Source organism: Lipotes vexillifer, unplaced genomic scaffold, assembly GCF_000442215.2.
Source record: "Lipotes vexillifer unplaced genomic scaffold, Lipotes_vexillifer_v1.1 scaffold261, whole genome shotgun sequence".
NCBI classification, from domain to species: Eukaryota; Metazoa; Chordata; class Mammalia; order Artiodactyla; family Lipotidae; genus Lipotes; species Lipotes vexillifer.
The window spans coordinates 382,827-398,931 of NW_006778216.1; the positions used below are offsets into that span (position 1 = coordinate 382,827).

The following is a 16,105-nucleotide window of genomic DNA, read 5'->3' on the forward strand; positions in this document are numbered from 1 at the left end:
CTCTGTGTGTCTTGTGTGGTTCATGCTTGTGTCAAGACAGGGTAAGAGGGTGGAACATGTTGAGTCTTAGAGAAATGGGTTTATTTCTGGTAGAAGAACCAGTAGAGCAGGAATTCATGACAGCTTTTTTTCAAATTGTCTGTTAGCCCAGGAACGTCATAGTGAATATAAAAGAGTAATCCTTTTGGTCAGTAATCATCCCCCAAAGCCTGCAAAACAAGAGTGAAGTTCATTTTCCATGAAAGAGATATCTTTGTCTTGTTTCTCCAACAGCTTCCCTGGCCAGACAGTTCCTTTTCCGGGTGTGGCCAAGTGGGGAGAAAGAGAAGAGTGGCATTCCTAATGACCAGCTCCAGGCTTTGCTTAGGTGAGAGGCTCAGTTTCTGTCCACAAGCCAAATAGCCTTCCATTTTGCCACTGTTCAGATCCCTTGTCTGGTCAAAAACTGAGAAATTACCTTGGTTAGGGGTAACTTGGAAGCAGTGAAGTAGGTTTGAAATGAACATAATTTGGAATATGTGGATTGTCAGATCTTCTTGTTCTGTTTTATACTGTCAGCTAGTTCTCTATTAAATCAAATCATAGAGGAAGTGGGGGAGTCTGCTGTTGTATCCTGCCTTGTTAACCAATGAGTCAGATATTTATTATTGCCTACCATATCCAAGACAGCCATCACTTCCAAGGTGTCTAACTGTATTTCTAGCTGAGACATCATTTCCTTTACCTCCTGACAAGTATTTGGAATCCTTATTAAAAATAAGTATTGGGAGTTCCCTGGCGGTCCAGTGGTTAAGACTTGGCGCTTTCACTTCTGTGGCCCCAGGTTCAGTCCCTGGTTGCGGAACTAAGATCCCACAAGCCACATGGTGCAGCCAAAAAATAAAAAATAAAATAAAGTAATAGTTGTTTTAAAGCTTAGTACCTGGTAATGTCTCAAGAAAGAAATCTTGATTTAGGAATTCTGTAACATGCATTCATAGTCCTATGGCTGTCAATGCAGCATCTACCTGGAGCACACAGACAGTGTTCTGAAGGCCATAGAGGAGATCGCTGGTGTTGGTGTCCCGGAACTGATCAACTCTCCTAAAGAGGCATCTTCCTCCACATTCCCTGCACTGACCAGGTAAGGGAGTACTCTCCTCTTGTTCTCTCCCTAAGTTAGAATCACACTGTCTAATGTATGTAGTTTCCAAATAACTACCTTATTCTTCATCTAGTTCTGATACAGAGGGTAGGTACAATCATTCACTCAACACACACAGTGTCTACTGTGCATTCTCTCCAAGCAGCTCTTAGCCAGCCCATGTGAAAGGACCTTACTGAGGAATGAATTTTCAGTAGTTACAGTCTTCAGCGGCATTGGATATTTAATCACCAGACTTCTATCAGTGCTTTCATCCTTTAAATGTGAAATTACTTTTCCAGTATTTTAGCCATCTTTAGAAGGATACAGTGATTGTTGTATCTAACCATATATGTCTCACTTAATGGGTTTTGTGTCTCATAATATCAGTGGTTATCTGACACTTGTATGGTCTTCACAGTTTATAACACACTCTTACATCGTTTATCTCATTTGATCCTTTTGATGAATCTGTGAGGTAGGTATCATTACCCCTGTTTCACTGATGAGAAAAATGAGTATTAGGGAGCTTGCTCAATTGATACAGGCAATAAAGTAAATATGGAACTAGGAACTTAAACTCAGATCTTCTCACCACTACTTTCCTGCTCTTTACCACTACACTCACCCTTCATGAAGTTAATCCTCTGATTTCACAGGCCATCTTCTCGGCTCATTTCTAAATCCTTCCCACTCTCACGTCCTCTTAGGGTGGACCCTAGTGAAAGGACATTCAGAGAGGTGGGGAGGGAAATAACTTTTGGTTCCCTGGCTTCTTCCCAGGACTTTGTTTCGGAGCAGTGCATCATTGTGTGGGCATCATCCTTTTCTCTTCTAGGCACACGTTTGTCATTTTCTTCCGTGTGATGATGGCTGAACTAGAGAAGGCAGTGAAAGGTCTTCAGGCTGGAACAGCAGCAGACTCGGAGCAGGTAAGTCAGATATTCCCACCCCAAGAAGTAGGCTCTGGATTACTTGGAAGCTGCTGATTCTTCTACTCCTTGGGTCCAGAATTTTCTCCTAAGCTATTTCCTTCGAGTTATTAAGATCCAGGATTTTTTTTTCAAAGAGCTTCTGGTTTAATTTCCTTTCCCTCTGGTTGGAAGTGAGGATTGGGCTCTGTTTTCCCTGGCTACTTCCCAGGGAACTTGGGACTCCATAGACCTAGTCTGGAAAAAAATATCTTTGGTTGCAGCCTCATGTACCCGGCTGCAACTTGTGATCTGGCATGAGGTGAGCAAGCCTGTTTGAGATGCTGTGGTAGCCTGGGCCTTGGTAGCCTGCTAACCAGAACCGAGCTAGCCTGCTGGGAGATAGGGCTTGCATAGGGAATCAGAGAAGCCACAGGGAGCTGATGGCCCAGAGGTATGTTGCAGAGGCTTTTTCCTACTTGGAAATTATTGAAGAGAGGTCCTCTTATTAGAAAGTCTCTATAAGATACCCTAATGTTACCACATACATGCAGGCCTCAGAACCATCTTGTGGGTGCACTGGTTGCCACATCTCTGTAGGAGGATAATTGGCTTAAATCTCTGTATAACTGTGTAGTTCAAGAACCATATATTAGTAGGAGTACAGTAAGAGAAGTATTTGGCTGTGATTCAGGGGTGTGTGTATATTTGGCTGCCTCTAGATTCATGAAGAGAAGCTCCTCTACTGGAACATGGCTGTTCGAGACTTCAGTATCCTCATCAACCTGATAAAGGTGAGTATGGAGGCTCCTTATCTCATCTCACTGGCTAATTGCAGGAACCACCAAGGGGCCTGGCTTCCAAACTGGACTCTCCCCAGCCTCCCTTGGGGACCTGCTTCCCCCATCTTCCTCCCTATGCCCCACCCACCCTGGATAACCCCTTCCCCTCTTCCTGGGCAGTGTCTTTTCCTTCTCTGCCTTCCTCCTTCCCATCTGTGCCACAGCACTTGCTATTTAATGGGTCCTTCCCCGTATCATCCCCACCACCACCCCGCCGTGGGTCTGAGCACATTCCCCACTGTGTCCCTCTTCCCACCTGAGTGCCTTCTTTATCCCTCACACATACGCTGTGCTCTCCCCCACTCCATGATTTTGCTCAGACTGTGCCTCCAGCTTAGAATGTTGCTCTCTCTCCTTTCTGCCTCATCTACTCTTTCTTCAGGCTTCAGATCAAGGTTTGGGGCCTCTGCAATGCCATCTTCTTAACATTCCCAGTTGGAATCAATTCCTTGTTCCTCTCTGCTCCCCTCTTCCTTTTCTTGAACTTCGGTTACCGGGATTCCTTCATTCTGCTTTGTAATCGACCTGTTGACATGTTGGCCTGCCGCCTTCATTTTAGACGTCTCTGCAACACTCAGAGCTGTGCTTTGCACGGTGGGGAGGAGGCTGGGGTGCTCAGAGGAGCAGGCTTCAGCTTTGGTTTCTTGTGCTTCATCTCTCCAGGTGTTTGATAGCCGTCCTGTTCTGCATGTATGTTTGAAGGTGAGACCGGCCCTCTTTAGTGTTTATTCTTCCTGTGAGTTAGCTGAGTGGAATTGCTTAATACCTTGCCCAAAAGCCAGTCTCCAGAATCGTGCTATCAGGTAGTCTAGAAAAGACCATGGATATGTTTTCCCATACTAGTTGGATGACAAGAGAAACCAATTTTCCTGTGAGTTTGAAAACTTAGTCTTAGAAATAGGATTAGTGGCTTCAGGAGCAGTAGTCACTCCCTGCCATTCCTTCCCAGGCAATAGAAAGGAAGGAGGAGTGGGTGATTGCTCTTTTTAAAGCCCATGTATGGCCTTATCAGTGTGGGAGCTGGTGCTCTGGTATCTGCTGAACTCCTCTGCTGGGGGATATCCCAGATTAGCCCTAGATTTGATGGTAAACCCATCAGATCTTTGATAGCTTAAGAGGTAAAGAACACTATAGGGAGAATGCTTCTAGCCCCACTCTTGACAGTTCCTTCTTGTGGATGGTGCCCCATTCTCATTATCTCCTGGCTTCTCTCTTCCTCTTTACTCATTCCACCCTGGTGCCATTATGGGAGATGGGTGAGAAGGGGGAGTCATTTACCTGATTGGTAAATTGGGCAAGTGGTCATGTGCTTTTTCAGCTCTACCCAGTTCTTTCCTCTTGAGAGTATGGTGTCCTCAGGGAGCTGGGGTTCCCCTCTGTTCCTCTGTGCCCTCATTCTCAAGCTGAGCAACACCCCTGTGCATTGACTGTGTCTGGGGTAGGTAAGTCTGCCTAATTCTGGGGCTTAGTTAGCAGGCCCATTTAGCTTTTGCATTAAGCTACATTCTCCAAATTAACCTTTTGGACCCTTTCCAATTTATTTTTTGTATATAAAAATAAGAAAATAAATCCCCTGGTCTGGGAAATGTTATGCTGCCTTAGGCAGGGGACTTTCAGGTAAAAGACCTCAGCTAGCGGTCATCACCAATGTGTCTCTTCTCTTCTTCAGTATGGGCGTCTCTTTGTGGAAGCATTTCTGAAGCAGTGTATGCCTCTCCTAGACTTCAGTTTTAGAAAACATCGGGTAAGAACTGAGAACAGAGAGCAAAAATATGCTCTGTACGGTTGTTCAGAAGATATGTCCATGGCTATTCCTGGGCTGGCATGGGGGTGGTCCCCTTGCCCAGGTTCTGGGCCACAGATCTGCTTAGGTACTTCTGGTCACTTCACCTATCCCCAGAGATGCCCATGTAGGACTGAATGTTCCATAGTACATCCACCTTCCTGCTTCTCCTCCAGACTTGAGGATGGTTGTTCCTTTTAGCTTGATTTTATTGTGCTACTGCAGTCCCAGGACCTCACATATTAGTGTGTCATTTGCTTATTCCTGTGTGCTTCTCTAAGTCTGGTCTTGGGAATTTAAAAACAAAACAGACGAACGAAAAAACCTCATTTGTGTCTTAAACTCTTGTTATAACGGAGTCTTGAGAGTTTTTTACCCAAGTGGGATCCAAGACTAGAGTAGTGAAATAAGCATAGAAACAGGGACTCCCCTGGCAGTCCAGTGGTGAAGACTTCACGCTTCCACTGTAGGGGGTGCGGGTTCCATCCCTGGTCGGGGAACTAAGGTCCTGCGTGCCCCACAGTGCAGCCAAAAATTTTAATTTAAAAATAAAAAGAACAGAAACAGAGATGATTACTTCTTACACATACTTAGCAAGTTGAACTTTGCAAAACACTCTCACAATATTTGGTTGGTCCCTCATAACTCAGAAGGATAAAGGGGAGGATAGCCAGTGATCACTCCTCCTCCTGTTTGAGGGCCAAATTAAGATAATTGTCTAGCATAATCTTGAAAAATGTGAATCACTATGTTGTACACCTGAAACTTATATTGTAAATCAACTATACCTCAATTTTAAAAAAAGAAGAGATGATTATCCATACACAGCTGGAATGCGCAGGTTTGATCCTCTTTGGAACCCTTGGTTGCAAGAGTATCTTGCATATAAAATGAAATGGGAACGTTTCATATGGCACTTACAAATGTTGTTGGTTATAGGAAGATGTTCTGAGTTTACTGGAAACCTTCCAGTTGAATACAAGGCTGCTTCATCACCTGTGTGGGCATTCCAAGGTAAGATGGAAAGCAGGTCACACCACCAACCCACCTGTTGGTTTAATCTGTGGTTGTGATTTTGGAGATCCGTGGGCTCCAGTGCCTTCTTCCTTTTTTACCCCTCTTGAGCCTTTATTTCTGGGACTATGTCTGTCCAAAGGCAGTTTATTCAGAGTGGTCAAGTCCTCAGTTGCTCGCAGAGATTGGGTAATCATCAGGAGGGGAATGTCTGCATCTGAAATTTGACTCAAACTCCATAGCCCTGTTTCCTCCAGGAGTGCTTCTTTGGTGAGAGAATGTTGGTGAATGTATAACTGCTACAAAGTACTCTGGGCAGGAGGAATATTATGTAAGTGATGACTCTGCTGGAGGCAAGAGGTGGTTCTAAAAGCAGCTGTTTTTTGAGCTTTTCAGCTGTACTACTTACTTGTCAAGGAACACATCTGTCTCTTGTGAGAACATTTTATCATTAAAGGACTTTTCCACTTGAAGCCTGGAGTTGAGCCAGTCATTTTTTGTGTGAAGGAACACAGAGCCATGGAGTGCTGCAGTCACTGGCAAGCTCAGTTCCTGTTGTTCATTTCCTCCCCTGGTTCTAACTTTTTAAGGTGCTGAACAGTGGAATCTTATAAGGACTCCCTCAGCTAAACAGGGATATTCTCTGTTGTTTAATATCAGTAGAATATACATTCAAGAATATTTTACATAAATTCATCGATAATTGATCAATAAGAGGTTATGAAGAGGAACCGTGAGGTGTTGGTGGTATGTCTTCTAGGCTCTTTTAGCTTGAAGGACAGCTGCCATTCTCTTCGGAATACTCTGCCGGACTACTGCTCTTTGATGGAACATGTCTCTGGCCTGCACTGGCAGGGCATGTGGTCTTGTTCAGTGTTCAAGGTGTCAGGAATTCAGAAGTTTCTGTATAGGAAATGTGAAAGCATGATGATAAAGCCAGATGAGTTGGATACATTTGTTTCCATTCAGATTCACCAGGACACGAAACTCACCAAACATGTGCCTTTGCTCAAAAAGACCCTGGAGCTGTTAGTTTGCAGAGTGAAAGCCATGCTCATCCTCAACAATTGCAGAGAGGCTTTTTGGCTGGGCAATCTCAAAAACCGGGACTTGCAGGTAAGCCTGGGAGCCCGCCTGTAGTAATCTCCTACTTCCTTTCTTTGTGAGATCATTGGAAAGTATCTAAGGAAGGTCACCTAAGCCCCACTCTCTCAATACTCAAAACTGCTTTTCTCAAATCTGTGACTGTTTAGCTCTTAACGTTAGGGTACATTGCCTTTGGGCCCTAGTTGCAGGTTGCACTCCTCATCCCAGGCAGCAAAGGCACCAAAACATACCATTGATATCAACAAGGCCTCAGGCATAGAGGAACAGATCAGGGAAACCTCTTTCCATAGCTAGAGGGATACCTTTAAGCCCTAATGTGGGTAGATTTAGAATATTTTTGTATATGGAAAAACTGTGTTTAGTTATTTTGGGTTTTTTCCCCTAAAACCAGTTTGTCTTGTTCCTGAAATTATTCTCTGGCTAATTTTAATAAATGAGCATTTCTTAGTTCTTTCAATTGTCTGACTGACTGGCTGAAATCTTGTTTTGCTTATGCTACTACTTTGGAGTTATAGCATTTTTCAAATACAGTCCAAGCCCTCCTCATTCATGCTTACAACATCTGAGTCTTAAAATCTTATATTTGACACACACACACAAAAAAAATTCTGGGCTTCCCTGGTGGCGCAGTGGTTGAGAGTCTGCCTGCCGATGCAGGGGACACGGGTTCGTGCCCCGGTCCAGGAGGATCCCACATGCTGTGGAGCGGCTGGGCCCGTGAGCCATGGCCGCTGAGCCTGCGCGTCCAGAGCCTGTGCTCCGCAACAGGAGAGGCCACAGCAGTGAGAGGCCCGCGTACCACAAAAAAAAAAAGAAAAGAAAAGAAATCTCATATATGAAAAGAATAGCTCCCCAGAGAATTAGCTTCCTTTCTTCACATCAATCTCTTGCTTCCATGAGAAAATTGAAGCTCAGCAAAGTTAAGTAACTTATCATTCAGCCATAAGTGAGTGGAGCAAGGGTTTGAGTCCAAACAGTCCTGATCCAGATTTGATGTTCTTTTTTTTTTTTTTTTTTTTTTTTTTTTTTCTCACTGTCGCGGCCTCTCTTGTTGCAGAGCACAGGCTCCAGACGCGCAGGCTCAGTAGTTGTGGCTCACGGGCCCAGTTGCTCCGCGGCATGTGGGATCTTCCCAGACCAGGGCTCGAACCCGTGTCCCCTGCATTGGCAGGCAGATTCTCAACCACTGCGCCACTAGGGAAGCCCCAGATTTGATGTTCTTAAACCATTTTAGTATACCATCCTTTAGCCTCTACATGGCCATTTGTGATTGGTGTGTTGGTGTTCATGCTCACATACTTTAAGGTATTTGGGAAACTTTAGAACCATATTCAGCATTACCTGAAAGAGTCACCAATACAGTCTGGCCTTGTAAAACTAGTATGATTTAGAATACAAAGAACCTTTAAAACTACATATTGTATCAGAGCCACAAGCATCTTAGAAATCTTGGGTTGATTATCACTTCTCTAGATGCTGGGTCACAGGTTGGTGTCCGTGTTTGACCATATTTGAATGACTGATTATCTTTCTTTGCCTTGTCTATAAACTAAGCCTTTCTCCCCTTGAGACCCCAAATGTGATCATTATAACCCACTGTTTGTTCTGGCCCATTCACATTCAGGGTGAAGAGATTATATCCCAGAATTCCCAGGAGAGCACAGCAGATGAGAGTGAGGATGATACGTCATCCCAGGTCTCCAAGAGCAAAGGAACAGAGGTATGTCTGTAAAAGGCACCAGAGTGGCATTGATGGTAGAGAGTGCAGAACTTTCCCTGCTTGATTTTATACTCAGATACTTCTATGCCCATCTCCATTCCCTCCAAAAAAGCTTCTGTGCTTATGTGAATTCTGTGGGGGCCAGAAAAAAAGAAAAAGAAAAAACCCACACGATATTATAATCACTCAGTATTTTAATCACAACTTGAGTATCTGGAGTTGTTTGTAGCATATGTTATAGAGTTGAAAATTCCCTTCCATTATAGCCTCCTGAATTCATATCTGAAACCATTTTAGAGGGGAGATAAGAAGAGGTCAAAGTGTTCTCTAAGTGTCGAGAAGAAGAATGAGTTAAACCATTTAAACATGTTGTTTGAATATCTAAAATAGAAATGTGAAAGCTAAAGCACAGAATCAAAAGCGGCTGCCACTGAGGACTAAAGTAAGAGTAGGAGTCCTTATGCTCTTTTGGGCTACTACCAATGCTTTTGGGACTTTAAAGAAAGCTAAAGAAAAATGTATATATTTATAAAAGTTTGTTACAATTCAGGTGGGTTATAGATACAGAGAAGCTGAGATTTAAGAACCCCTGCTGTGGATACAATTTGTAATGCAATTTGAGGCTGAAGCGTAAGGATCATTCAGTATGAAAAATTCTTTCATTACATGGTCCTCTGTTTTATTTGTATAGAATATCTCCACCTTGTTCTCATAAAAAAGTTTTATGGCTTTCTTTTTTTCCCTATAAATTTATTTATTTATTTTTGGCTGCATTGGGTCTTTGTTGCTGCATGCGGGCTTTCGCTAGTTGGTGGCGAGCGGGGCCTACTCTTCGTTGTGGTGCACGGGCTTCTCATTGCGGTGGCTTCTGTGTGTTGCGGAGCACGGGCTTCAGTAGTAGCACGCGGGCTTAGTTGCTCCGCGGCATGTGGGATCTTCCCTGACTAGGGCTCGAACCTGTGACCCCTGCATTGGCAGGTGGATTCTTAACCACTGCGCCACCAGGGAAGTCCCCATAAAAAAGTTTTGAGGCAGACAGTATCCTATTAGTTTGGTGCTTTGTCATAAGCAAGCCCCCCAGATAAGATTTTACAAACCAGAGAGAATTTTACTCTGGATTCCTATTGGATTTTGAATTTAACAAACATTTCATTCTATATTGAATGCCTATTTTGTTCCTATGTCACACACATGCAGTGGAACTGGAGGGCCGTGGCTTATTTACAAATCATGCATATTTGGTTGGGTTGCAGAATGGCATAAGTCAGTATCAAAATGGCTCCCTCCATCGTCTTGTCTTAGAGACCATGATACAAGAATGGGGGAGCCTCTGATTCATTCTCAAAAGAATGGTTTAAAACCTATCATTGTTTTTAACAACGATACAGTACAGTCATATATGCTGTGGGAGCAGTGTTGCAAGTCATGGTGTCGCCCGGATGACCTAAAATACTTAATTATCCTTTGCCTCTTAGGACGGTGAAGAAGATGAAGCAAGTGATGGAGAAAAGGAGCGAGAGAGTGATGATGACTCTGATTAGACCACAGAACGATACTCCCTCCCCATCTCTGCCAGCTACTTACCATTTTGTGTTCAGGGTTTCAAATCTGCTGTCTGCCTTTCTAACTGGAAGCATCCTATTTTGTCCTTAAAGAAGGGGCTTTATTGAATCAACTTAATTGTGGATTTCACAGGTTGTCTACTAACATCAAAGACCGTGGCTCAGAATTCGAATGTGGTGTTACTTACCAATTTAGGCGAACATGGCAGTGCTGTGCTAGAGTAGTCATGACTCTGAGCTTCAGGAGCTAGTTTTGAAACTCTGGATTTATTCTAGAATTTAGGCTTGTACCAGTCTTACAAATAAATTCTGTTTTAAGTTCTGCCTCAGCTACCTCATTCTTCTTTTCGAATTTCCTTCATAGATGGAACTGAATTGGTGTTTGTGCAGAGAATTAATGGAGACTGGTACAACACATCAGTTCTACCAATTACAATCATATGTTCCCTATTACAAGGACCCTATTATTTGAGATGAGAAGATATTTTGTGATCTTTTTTGGAGGAGTGACGAATTTCTTTTAATGCCCAAAGAAAGTCGAATGTTTGGCTGCTTTTTAAATTTTTGGTGGTCATGTAGATATATGATAAAGGAGGAAAAGGCAGCATCAAATTCATGTTAACTTTGCATATGTAATTTTTATTTTATTTCCACATTATTCTGAGTTATACCTATAATCTAGTTAGAACAATGCTACGAAATTACTTGTAGTTTATTAAAAATAGAACATTAGGAGTACATTTCAGCTAAAATGGGGAACTCTCATGTCTTCTGCCAGAAAGCCCAGTTTCAGTGCTGCTACCAAGTTCTTTTTTGCCAGGCTGTAAATATTAATATTTGTTATATTTGTACCCACTTTTGTACTCTCTGGTAGTATTAGGGTGTGGCTGGTTAGGTTTTTTTGTTGGTTTTTTTGGTGGGGGAGGTTATTTGTTTTTGTTTTTTTAAATTAATCATTGACCCACATATAGATTTTTGACCTCTTCATCCCCACGTACATAGAAATCCATAATCTCCTTCCTTGACACTCTTTGTTTCCCCAACTCATTGTGGTCTTCAGTGTTGAAAAGAGTTCACAGTAGGCTCGTTGGTTTATATGGTTTGTTTAATGGTTCTTTATTACATGTACATGTCAGTGCTAGTTTGACTCTAAATGGTGGTTCAGCTTTACAATAGAAATGTTCTCCCTTGCTCTGTCACTGGCCTATTTTTGGATGGGAAGAGAGGAGGGGGGCTCCTGAATTGTCACTGCTTGACTGAAAAGCAAGATGGCTGGGGCAAACACAGTTTCGTTTACACGGAAAGGTCTATGTAAGCTTCAGGCACATAGCAAAAGGCGTGGTGTGAGGAATGGGGATCAGATAGGGACACTTTACTTGGAGTGTTGCAAGGCAAAGGTGCACTTATTGTACGTCACATACAGCAAGAGGATGGAACACAGCATCTGTTTGTACATGGTCACTGTCATCTGAATCTGAGGCTCCTTAAGTCCAGTGGGCCCCTGGTGCTCCCAGCTGATGATTTTGCAAAAGCCTAACTTGTTTGAAACACTAAAGGTCCTAGTCCACTTTGGCGGCTGAGCCGTGATGACCCTGCCAAAGACAGAATCCACTCCATTGAGGCAGACAAGCTGAGGCTTCCTGACCAGCCCTTTCTTGTTGTTCATGGTTCGGAGCTCTGACGTGTGGCAGGGCAACTTGGGACTCACCCCAGGCTCCAGGAATGGACTGTCTAGAACTAGAGAGACCTCTTGAAAGCACAGCTGCACTTCAAGATCAGAAGGGGTGTGGGGGAAGCAGGGGGAAGCCCTAAAGGGGTGCTTGGAAGAAGGTGTAGGTGTTGTATGCTGCAGCCATTGGAAGCCCTCATCCGGTGGGGTCCATGGTGACCAGAGCTGGTGTCCTGCCATTGACAGTCCTAGAGGAGAGGAATCAGAACATGGAATTTTCCTAGCATGCTTTTGGCAAGGGCATGGCTGTTTAAATTCATATCTCTGTCTCATTATTGACTTTAACTTACTCTGTAGTTCTCATGAAAAGATTCCGGTAGATGTTAGGATATTAGTAATTCTATAAAGGGCAATAGAGGATAGTGACAAGTATTGAATCTGGCAACTGCTGTGTATACTTTATTAAACCTTATCACAAGCCTCTGAAGGTAGGTTTGTACCTATTTTACAGATGAGGAAATAGAGTTGTCCAAAATGGAGTGTCCCTGTTCAGCATTAGGATCTGTGCTGTGTTGATAACTGCTGAAGTCAGAATCTATGCCTCTCAGGTGGCAGAAGCTGCTGGCTTCTGCCACCTGAGATGAGACATTATTTGTGGATGAATGCTCAGAAAGGTGTGTCTTGCCAAATATTTGTGACTCTAAATCCCATGTTTTATACCGTTGGTTCTCAAAGTATGATTCTTTTTTTTTCTTTCATAATTGAGATTTTATTGGTTGTTTTGAGGATCACTACACAGACATTTCAATTTGTACACAGTTCTCATCATACGTACCAAAAACCTAAAAAACCATGTAGTTGTGATTCTTTTCTGAACAGTTATTCCAGTGACTTTCCAGCTTAAAATTTGGGGGCAAATTTTCCTTCACAGGATATCAAGTACCAATATCTTCAAATATTGATATGCTGTTACATCGTAAGTCCCACTAATTCACAATTTAATAATCACATACACTACATACTCAAATTGTCAGTCGTTCACAGCACATTAACTGGACTAGAAGAACTGGACTACCACGACCAAAGATGTTACAGAGTGCACAAAATTCTGCCCAGGAGAGCCAAGATCAAGGGGTGAGTGGTTTGCTTTAGGAAACAATTCTACCAAAAACAACGTGGGAAGAGAAGTGATTTAAAGTTTTTAAGACATTAACTGCACAACTGACTCCAAACTGCCATTTAGTATGCTTTACTAAATGCTACCCTATAGGATATAAAAGCTACCCTCCATCTGTGGAATGTTAAGCTGACACCCAAGAGAATCAAAGCCTGTCATATTCAATATCCCACTATTTTCTGGTTGTACCAAAAAATAAACAACCAGCAAATGATTTCACCTCTTAAAAAAAAGCATTTACACTTAAAAGGGATGAGGTGGGATTCCTTCCTTTTAAAAAATGTTTCTAGAGCTACTAAAAAACTTGCATTTACAAAATAGTTGATAAAAATATTCCTCTGGGGCTTCCCTGGTGGCGCAGGGGTTGGGAGTCCGCCTGCTGTTGCAGGGGACGTGGGTTCGTGCCCCGGTCCGGGAGGATCCCGCGTGCCGTGGAGCGGCTGGGCCCGTGAGCCATGGCCACTAGGCCTGCGCGTCCGGAGCCTGTGCTCCGCAACGGGAGAGGCCACGGCGGTGAGAGGCCCGCGTACCGCAAAAAAAAAAAAAGTATTCCTCTGGATTGTACAAGAAGGGAAACAGGGGCCACTGATAGGACCAGGTGTGTGGTATTAATCAGACTTGACTTCTTTCTCTCCTGCTTCATCAGAAGCTGGGCTCTCCTCGTTTTTAGTTTCTCCATTTTCTGCAGGTAAGTCTTCTTTAGTCTCTTGATTAGCCACTTCAGCGTGTTTTCCCTTTGCTCCCCTTTTCCCTTTTGTTTGCACTTTTTTTGTCGGAAGATTTATCCTTTCCTGCCGCCTTTTTTGGCTTCGTTTCCACTTTTGCAGGAGCCAGATTAGCTGACAACCTCGCCGATCTCCTCTTGGGCTCCTCCTTTGCCGCCCCCTCGGCGGAGCTGACCTTCCTCTTGGGCATCGAGGCGGCGGGGCGGGCGCGTGCCGGGTGCCTGCGGGCAGCGGCGCACCGAGAGCCTTCGCGAAGCTGGGCTGCCTGGCCGCTGCCGCTCCTCCCGCCGCCCGAGCTGCTGGGACCGGCGGCGGGGGCGGTCTCAAAGTATGATTCTGGGACTAGAACCATGACAGTCATCTGGGAATATGGCAGAAATGCAGATTCTTGGGCCCTACCTGAAACCTATAGAATCAGGAACTCTGGGGGGAAGGACCCTGCATTCTGCATTTAAACAAACCCTCCAGGGGAGTCTGATGTACCTTGTAGTTTGAGAACTTCTTATGCTGTTCCTTTAAGGAACTTCAGCTTTTACTATTCTTAATTATGGAGACAGTCTGCTCTTGGCCCTAAAAACCTCTTTTCTGACACAAGGGAGCAGCTCTCTCAGGGCCCTGAGCTACTTATATACCACCTCAGAGGAATTATACCAGGCTGGGAGGGAAAAAAATTCCAAAGGCCAGTCTTTTAAAGTTTATAAAAGATTTTTCTGGTTCTTCTATGTGTGTTTTGTTTTTGTTTTTTTCTTATCTATGAAAGACCCACTGGTTAAGAACTTGATTTCCCCCCCCCCTTTTGGAGATAAAGGAAAGGGCTGGGAGGATGTTGCTAACTCAAAATTTATCCAAGTAGAATTCGGACTTTCCATTTTTCTACTTTAAAATTGTCAGTATATAAAGGATTTCACTGAATTCAAGAGAAGCTAACATTTTTTGAGCACCTACCTATTGTTAAGGGGCATAGCATATACCTTTTCTTTCCAGTCAAGTGTATTTCTCTGCCCCTTCTCTAGTCTCCCTCTTCTAGCAGCAGATCTGATCCCATCCCATCCAGTAATTGCCCAGGAAATACTGTGAAAAGTTTGACACCTTCACCAGTTTGTGAGACAGTAAGTTTCGTTTTTTAAAGGGAATTGTTAGTGACCTTTCAAACCAGAAGACCTGCCCCTGACAGTGGTTAGGAGAAAGGTGATTTGTTGATTTCCTCCAACTGGTATGTTTCTCCTGATCTATGCAGGCCCGTGTGCATACCGCTCAAATATCTGGGCTGCCTTCGGATGAGAAATTGACACCCAGGGGATAGTTATCTATTCCAAACAGCCTGTGGAAGGCTTCTGGTGCTTGATATTATGACCCTAGGAGCATACATCCAGGATCAGGGCTGCTCTGGTACACCACCAAGGCAAGGTGCAGGTGGAGGGTGTTAACGCCTCTGAGCATATGACCAAAAAAAGAAAAATCCCAGGAGCCTTTCCTCGCTTGTCTAAGAAGAAATAGGGCCAGAGGGAAAAGGCTTTATCAAATGTCCAGCCTAAATATTGGGCAGAACCGGGCTTCCCTGGTGGCGCAGTGGTTGAGAGTCCGCCTGCCAATGCAGGGGGCACGGGTTCGTGCCCCGGTCCGGGAAGATCCCACATGCGGCGGAGCGGCTGGGCCCGTGAGCCATGGCCGCTGAGCCTGCGCGTCGGGAGCCTGTGCTCCGCAACGGGAGAGGCTACAACAGTGAGAGGCCCGCGTACTGCAACAACAACAAAAATATTGGGCAAAACCAACATGGGATGAAAGAGGGCTTCTGACCCCAGGTCTTTCCACCACTTTCACACAGCGTTCAAATAAAGATAGTTCACCCCCCACTCCTACCACCCAGAAGTCACCGTCATGCATTCCAGGAGGGGTTGAATCTAGGAAGTCTGTTCAAGCTGCTCTAATAGCTCCCGGATAGGGAACACCTGGTTCTAGCCCAAAAGGCTTCCCCTTCGTACCATTCCTCCCGTGCCAAGGGACCCAGTCCCTTGATCTCCCCACCTGGGAAAGGGGAAAGCAGCGTCAAAGTGCAGCTGAGGTCCTCGTGAACTGTGAACTGCGATCCCGAGGGGCTGGAGCTGCCCTGAGTGAGGGAGGCTCCCCCTCCCAGCTGGAAGAGGGGCTTGTCTCCCGGGGGTCCCGACCCGGGGCGGAGGCCAGATGGCTCTGGCAGAGGCAGAGGTGGCGGTGGGAGCCCGATCCCTGTCCCACCATCCGGGCTGGGGGCTCACCTGCTGAAGTCCGCGGGCCGCACGCTCCAGAGTGGCGGCCCCTGTTCCCGGGCCGCATCTTTTCTCCCCCCCCCCCCCCCCCCCCCCCCCCCGTACGCGGGCCTCTCACCGTTGCGGCCCCTCCCGCACAGGCTCAGCGGCCATGGCTCATGGGCCCAGCCGCTCTGTGGCATGTGGGATCCTCCCAGACCGGGGCACGAACCCGTGTCCCCCGCAT

At 44.9% G+C, this 16,105-nt stretch overlaps 3 protein-coding genes across 4 annotated transcripts in view; 1 reads left to right on the plus strand and 2 right to left on the minus strand.

Moving 5' to 3' along the window:
- The window catches only part of FANCD2 (FA complementation group D2), a 53,846-nt gene extending 43,805 nt beyond the window's left edge, over positions 1–10,041 (plus strand). Inside the window, exons 34-43 of the mRNA XM_007451541.1 lie at positions 274–367; positions 1,001–1,123; positions 1,962–2,055; positions 2,757–2,828; positions 3,540–3,578; positions 4,546–4,620; positions 5,599–5,673; positions 6,643–6,789; positions 8,405–8,500; positions 9,976–10,041. Of these exons, the coding sequence (XP_007451603.1) occupies positions 274–367; positions 1,001–1,123; positions 1,962–2,055; positions 2,757–2,828; positions 3,540–3,578; positions 4,546–4,620; positions 5,599–5,673; positions 6,643–6,789; positions 8,405–8,500; positions 9,976–10,041 (881 nt within the window). The remainder of the gene's footprint in view (positions 1–273; positions 368–1,000; positions 1,124–1,961; positions 2,056–2,756; positions 2,829–3,539; positions 3,579–4,545; positions 4,621–5,598; positions 5,674–6,642; positions 6,790–8,404; positions 8,501–9,975) is intronic.
- Positions 10,042–11,149: 1,108 nt separating this feature from the next.
- FANCD2OS (FANCD2 opposite strand) lies at positions 11,150–15,931 on the minus strand. Of its 2 annotated transcripts, none has more exons than XM_007451542.1 (2): positions 15,889–15,931; positions 11,150–11,979 (listed from the first exon to the last, which is right to left on the minus strand). In XM_007451542.1, exon 2 carries the CDS (start codon positions 11,969–11,971, stop codon positions 11,435–11,437), a length of 537 nt encoding a protein of 178 aa, XP_007451604.1. In that variant the 5' UTR covers positions 11,972–11,979; positions 15,889–15,931; the 3' UTR covers positions 11,150–11,434. The 2 variants fall into 2 exon arrangements, with proteins under 2 accessions (XP_007451604.1, XP_007451605.1); XM_007451543.1 differs by lacking the exon at positions 15,889–15,931 and adding an exon at positions 15,659–15,721 and having other exon boundaries at positions 11,412–11,979.
- LOC103079569 (non-histone chromosomal protein HMG-14-like) lies at positions 13,517–13,823 on the minus strand. Its single transcript, XM_082930919.1, is given in 2 exon segments — positions 13,517–13,678; positions 13,680–13,823. Coding segments are annotated over 2 exon segments (306 nt in total).
- Positions 15,932–16,105: the final 174 nt, after the last annotated feature.

Bases quoted from the DNA above. Each gene is read 5' to 3' on its own strand.
- FANCD2OS (XM_007451542.1), bottom strand. From the start codon at position 11,971: ATGGCAGGACACCAGCTCTGGTCACCATGGACCCCACCGGATGAGGGC.